Here is a 5,738-nt window from a genome sequence, read left to right as displayed (position 1 = left end):
AATCAGCCCTAAATCAACTGAAAATCAGCCCTAAAACAGCCCCAAATCAGCCCAAAAAATCAGCTCCAAATCAGCCCTAAATCGCTCCCAAATTGGCCCAGAATCAGCCCTAAATCAACTGAAAATCAGCCCCAAATCAGCCCTAAAACAGCCCAAAATCAGCCCAAAAAATCAGCCCCAAATCAGCCCTAAAACAGCCCGAAATTCCTCCAGATCCTTTCCCAAATCCATCCCAAAATCAGCCCCAAATCAGCCCTAAATCCTCACAAAATCAGCCCCAAATCTTCCTCAGAATCACCCCAAAATCCATCCCAAAATCAGCCCCAAATCTTCCAAAAACCCCCCCAAATCCCCCCCAGAAATATTCCCAATCCCATTCCTGACCCCACAATTCCCATTTTCCCATGGATTTTCCAGGTGAACTGCCTGGAGCTCCACCCCCCTCTCTGTGGGTCAATTCCCCCATTCCCAATCCCATTCCTGACCCCACAATTCCCATTTTCCCATGGATTTTCCAGGTGAACTGCCTGGAGCTCCACCCCCCTCTCTGTGGGTCAATTCCCCCATTCCCAATCCCATTCCTGACCCCACAATTCCCATTTTCCCATGGATTTTCCAGGTGAACTGCCTGGAGCTCCACCCCCCTCTCTGTGGGTCAATTCCCCCATTCCCAATCCCATTCCTGACCCCACAATTCCCATTTTCCCATGGATTTTCCAGGTGAACTGCCTGGAGCTCCACCCCCCTCTCTGTGGGTCAATTCCCCCATTCCCAATCCCATTCCCGACCCCACAATTCCCATTTTCCCATGGATTTTCCAGGTGAACTGCCTGGAGCCGCACCCTCACCTCCCCCCACAATTCCCGATCCCATTCTCATTCCCAATTCCCATTTTTCCCATTATTTTTCCAGGTGAACTGCCTGGAGCTGCTCCCCTCCATCTGTGGCTCAGTTTCCCCATTCCCAATCCCATTCCCGACCCCCCAATTCCCATTTTCCCATGGATTTTCCAGGTGAACTGCCTGGATCTGCACCTCCCCCCATTCCCAATCCCATTTTTCCCATGGATTTTCCAGGTGAACTGCCTGGAGCTCCACCCCCCTCTCTATGGGTCAGTTCCCCCAATCCCAATTCCATTCCCAATCCCATTTTTCCATGGATTTTCCAGGTGAACTGCCTGGAGCTGCTCCCCTCCATCTGTGGCTCAGTTCCCCTATTCCCAATCCCATTCCCGACCCCTCAATTCCCACTTTTCCATGGATTTTCCAGGTGAACTGCCTGGAGCCGCACCCCCCTCTCTGCGGGTCAATTCCCCCATTCCCAATCCCATTCCCGACCCCCCAATTCCCATTTTTCCCATGGATTTTCCAGGGAAAAGAAGGAAAAAGTGGGAAGGAAAAAGTGGGAAGAGAAGGAAAAAGGGAAAAAGAGGGAAGAGAAGAAAAAAGGGGAAGAGAGGAAAAAAAGGGGGAAGAGAAGGAAAAAAGGGGAAGAAAAAAGAGGGAAAAGAAGGAAAAAGTGGGAAGGAAAAAGTGGGAAGAGAAGGAAAAAGGGAAAAAGAGGGAAGAGAAGAAAAAAGGGGAAGAGAGGAAAAAAAGGGGGAAGAGAAGGAAAAAAGGGGAAGAAAAAAGAGGGAAAAGAAGGAAAAAGTGGGAAGGAAAAAGTGGGAAGAGAAGGAAAAAGGGAAAAAGAGGGAAGAGAAGAAAAAAGGGGAAGAGAGGAAAAAAAGGGGGAAGAGAAGGAAAAAAGGGGAAGAAAAAAGAGGGAAAAGAAGGAAAAAGTGGGAAGGAAAAAGTGGGAAGAGAAGGAAAAAGAGGAAAAAGGGGAAAAGAGGGAAGAGAAGGAAGAGAAGGAAAAAGGGGGAAAAAGAGGGAAGAGAAGGAAAAACTGGGAAGAGAGGGAAAAAGAAGGAAAAGAAGGAAAAAGGGGGAAAGAAAAAAGGGAAAAGTAGGAAAAAGTGGGAAGGAAAAAGTGGGAAGAGAAGAAAAAAGGGGAAGAGAAGGAAAACCAGGGATCCCCCAGCATTCCCCAAATCCCCCCAAACTCCCCCAAACTCCCCCAAATTCCCAACTTTTCGGCTCCTTCCAGCCCCTCCCTCATTTCCCCGCCCCTCAGCCCTCCCTGAGAACCCTCCTGGGAAGCAGCTCCGCGCTTGCCCAGCTGGGAATTCTTGGCACAACCCCCTGAATTCCCGGTTTTTTTTCCCGGTTTTCCCGGTTGTTTTTCCCGGTTTTCCCGGTTTTTTTTCCCGATTTTCCCGGTTTTTTCCCCGCTTTTTCCAGTGAAAGGGGTGAATTTCTACGGCCCCAAGAGCGAGTTCGTGGTGAGCGGCAGCGACTGCGGCCCCATTTTCCTGTGGGAAAAATCCTCCTGCCAGATCGTGCAGTTCATGGAAGGGGACAAGGGCGGCCTGGTGAGGCCTCAGAATTCCCAAATTCCCCAAATTCCCCATTTTTCCCCATTTTTCCCCAAACATTCATCCCCCTTTTCCCGCTGTTTCCACCCCAAAAGCAGCGGGATCACCCCGGCCCTGTTTCCCTGAGTGGTGAGGCCCCAGAATTCCCAAATTCCCCAAATTCCCCATTTTCCCCAATCCCACCCCAAACATTCATCCCCCTTTTCCCGCTGTTTCCACCCCAAAAGCAGCGGGATCACCCCGGCCCTGTTTCCCTGAGTGGTGAGGCCCCAGAATTCCCAAATTCCCCAAATTCCCCATTTTTCCCCATTTTTCCCCAAACATTCATCCCCCTTTTCCCGCTGTTTCCACCCCAAAAGCAGCGGGATCACCCCGGCCCTGTTTCCCTGAGTGGTGAGGCCCCAGAATTCCCAAATTCCCCAAATTCCCCATTTTTCCCCATTTTTCCCCAAACATTCATCCCCCTTTTCCCGCTGTTTCCACCCCAAAAGCAGCGGGATCACCCCGGCCCTGTTTCCCTGAGTGGTGAGGCCCCAGAATTCCCAAATTCCCCAAATTCCCCATTTTTCCCCATTTTTCCCCAAACATTCATCCCCCTTTTCCCGCTGTTTCCACCCCAAAAGCAGCGGGATCACCCCGGCCCTGTTTCCCTGAGTGGTGAGGCCCCAGAATTCCCAAATTCCCCAAATTCCCCATTTTTCCCCATTTTTCCCCAAACATTCATCCCCCTTTTCCCGCTGTTTCCACCCCAAAAGCAGCGGGATCACCCCGGCCCTGTTTCCCTGAGTGGTGAGGCCCCAGAATTCCCAAATTCCCCAAATTCCCCATTTTTCCCCATTTTTCCCCAAACATTCATCCCCCTTTTCCCGCTGTTTCCACCCCAAAAGCAGCGGGATCACCCCGGCCCTGTTTCCCTGAGTGGTGAGGCCCCAGAATTCCCAAATTCCCCAAATTCCCCATTTTTCCCCATTTTTCCCCAAACATTCATCCCCCTTTTCCCGCTGTTTCCACCCCAAAAGCAGCGGGATCACCCCGGCCCTGTTTCCCTGAGTGGTGAGGCCCCAGAATTCCCAAATTCCCCAAATTCCCCATTTTTCCCCATTTTTCCCCAAACATTCATCCCCCTTTTCCCGCTGTTTCCACCCCAAAAGCAGCGGGATCACCCCGGCCCTGTTTCCCTGAGTGGTGAGGCCCCAGAATTCCCAAATTCCCCAAATTCCCCATTTTTCCCCATTTTTCCCCAAACATTCATCCCCCTTTTCCCGCTGTTTCCACCCCAAAAGCAGCGGGATCACCCCGGCCCTGTTTCCCTGAGTGGTGAGGCCCCAGAATTCCCAAATTCCCCAAATTCCCCATTTTTCCCCATTTTTCCCCAAACATTCATCCCCCTTTTCCCGCTGTTTCCACCCCAAAAGCAGCGGGATCACCCCGGCCCTGTTTCCCTGAGTGGTGAGGCCCCAGAATTCCCAAATTCCCCAAATTCCCCATTTTTCCCCATTTTTCCCCAAACATTCATCCCCCTTTTCCCGCTGTTTCCACCCCAAAAGCAGCGGGATCACCCCGGCCCTGTTTCCCTGAGTGGTGAGGCCCCAGAATTCCCAAATTCCCCAAATTCCCCATTTTTCCCCATTTTTCCCCAAACATTCATCCCCCTTTTCCCGCTGTTTCCACCCCAAAAGCAGCGGGATCACCCCGGCCCTGTTTCCCTGAGTGGTGAGGCCCCAGAATTCCCAAATTCCCCAAATTCCCCATTTTTCCCCATTTTTCCCCAAACATTCATCCCCCTTTTCCCGCTGTTTCCACCCCAAAAGCAGCGGGATCACCCCGGCCCTGTTTCCCTGAGTGGTGAGGCCCCAGAATTCCCAAATTCCCCAAATTCCCCATTTTTCCCCATTTTTCCCCAAACATTCATCCCCCTTTTCCCGCTGTTTCCACCCCAAAAGCAGCGGGATCACCCCGGCCCTGTTTCCCTGAGTGGTGAGGCCCCGGGCGGGGGGGGGGGCCGGGCTCATCCCGGCCTTTTCCCGGCCTTTCCCATGGAATTCCGGCCCCTTCCCGCCGCAGGTGATCAAGAAGAACAAGGTGGAGCGGGACGAGGACAGCCTGCACCACACGGACATGTTCGACAGCCACATGCTCTGGTTCCTCATGCACCACCTGCGCCAGCGCCGGCACCACCGCGTACGCAGCTCCTGCTGCTCCTGCTGCTCCTGCTGCTCCTGCTGCTCCTGCTTCCTTCTGCCTCCCTTTGCCTCCCTTTGCCTCCCTTTTCCTCCCTTTTCCTCCCTTTTCCTCCCTTTTCCTCCCTTTTCCTTCTCTTTTCCTTCTCTTTTCCTTCTCTTTTCCTTCTCCTCTCCTCCTCTTTTCCTCCCTTTTCCTCCTCTTTTCCACCTCTTTTCCTGCTCTTTTCCTTCTCTTTTCCTTCTCTTCTCCTCCTCTTTTCCACCTCTTCTGCTTTTCCTCCTCTTTCCTCCCTTCTCCTGCTTTTCCTCTTTTCTTCCTTCTCCTCCTCTTTCCTCCTTTTTCTTTCTCTTTCCTCTCCTGCTGCTCCTCTGCTCCTGCTTTTCCTCCTCTTTTCCTTCTCTTTTCCTCCTCTTTTCTCCCTTTTTCCCTGCTTCTCCTCTTCTCCTGCTTTTCCTCCTCTTTCCTCCCTTCTCCTCCTCTTTCTCCTCTTTTCCTCCTCTTTTCCTCCTCTTTTCCTCCTCTTTTCCTCCTCTTTTCCTCCTCTTTTCCTCCTCTTTTCCTCCTCTTTTCCTCCTCTTTTCCTCCTCTTTTCCTCCTCTTTTCCTCCTCTTTTCCTCCTCTTTTCCTCCTCTTTTCCTCCTCTTTTCCTCCTCTTTTCCTCCTCTTTTCCTCCTCTTTTCCTCCTCTTTTCCTCCTCTTTTCCTCCTCTTTTCCTCCTCTTTTCCTCCTCTTTTCCTCCTCTTTTCCTCCTCTTTTCCTCCTCTTTTCCTCCTCTTTTCCTCCTCTTTTCCTCCTCTTTTCCTCCTCTTTTCCTCCTCTTTTCTCCCTTTTTCCCTGCTTCTCCCCTTCTCCTGCTTCTCCTCTTTTCTCCCTTCTCCTGCTTCTCTTCTGCTTCTCCTCCTCTTCTCCTCTTTTCCGCCTCTTCTGCTTTTCCTCCTCTTTTCCATCTCTTTCCAATCCCATTCCCAATCCCATTCCCAATCCCATTATCCCCTAATTATTCCCATTTTTCCAGGTGAACTGCCTGGAGCTGCACCCACACCTCCCCCCACAATTCCTGATCCCATTCCCAGTTCCCATTTTTCCCATTATTTTTCCAGGTGAACTGCCTGCAGCCTCCACCCCCTCTCTCCGCGCC

The 5,738-nt window shown here is 51.7% G+C and overlaps 1 protein-coding gene across 1 annotated transcript in view; it reads left to right on the top strand.

Annotated features, from left to right (window-relative positions):
* The window catches only part of DCAF8 (DDB1 and CUL4 associated factor 8), a gene marked incomplete at its 3' end in the record, with an annotated part of 27,376 nt that extends 22,689 nt beyond the window's left edge, over positions 1–4,687 (top strand). Inside the window, exons 7-9 of the mRNA XM_017742794.1 lie at positions 2,283–2,413; positions 2,512–2,545; positions 4,392–4,687. Coding sequence (XP_017598283.1) covers positions 2,283–2,413; positions 2,512–2,545; positions 4,392–4,687 — 461 coding nt within the window. The remainder of the gene's footprint in view (positions 1–2,282; positions 2,414–2,511; positions 2,546–4,391) is intronic.
* Positions 4,688–5,738: the final 1,051 nt, after the last annotated feature.

Source organism: Corvus brachyrhynchos, unplaced genomic scaffold, assembly GCF_000691975.1.
Source record: "Corvus brachyrhynchos isolate BGI_N302 unplaced genomic scaffold, ASM69197v1 scaffold419, whole genome shotgun sequence".
NCBI classification, from domain to species: domain Eukaryota; kingdom Metazoa; phylum Chordata; class Aves; order Passeriformes; family Corvidae; genus Corvus; species Corvus brachyrhynchos.
This window is presented reverse-complemented; position numbering and strand designations above follow the sequence as displayed.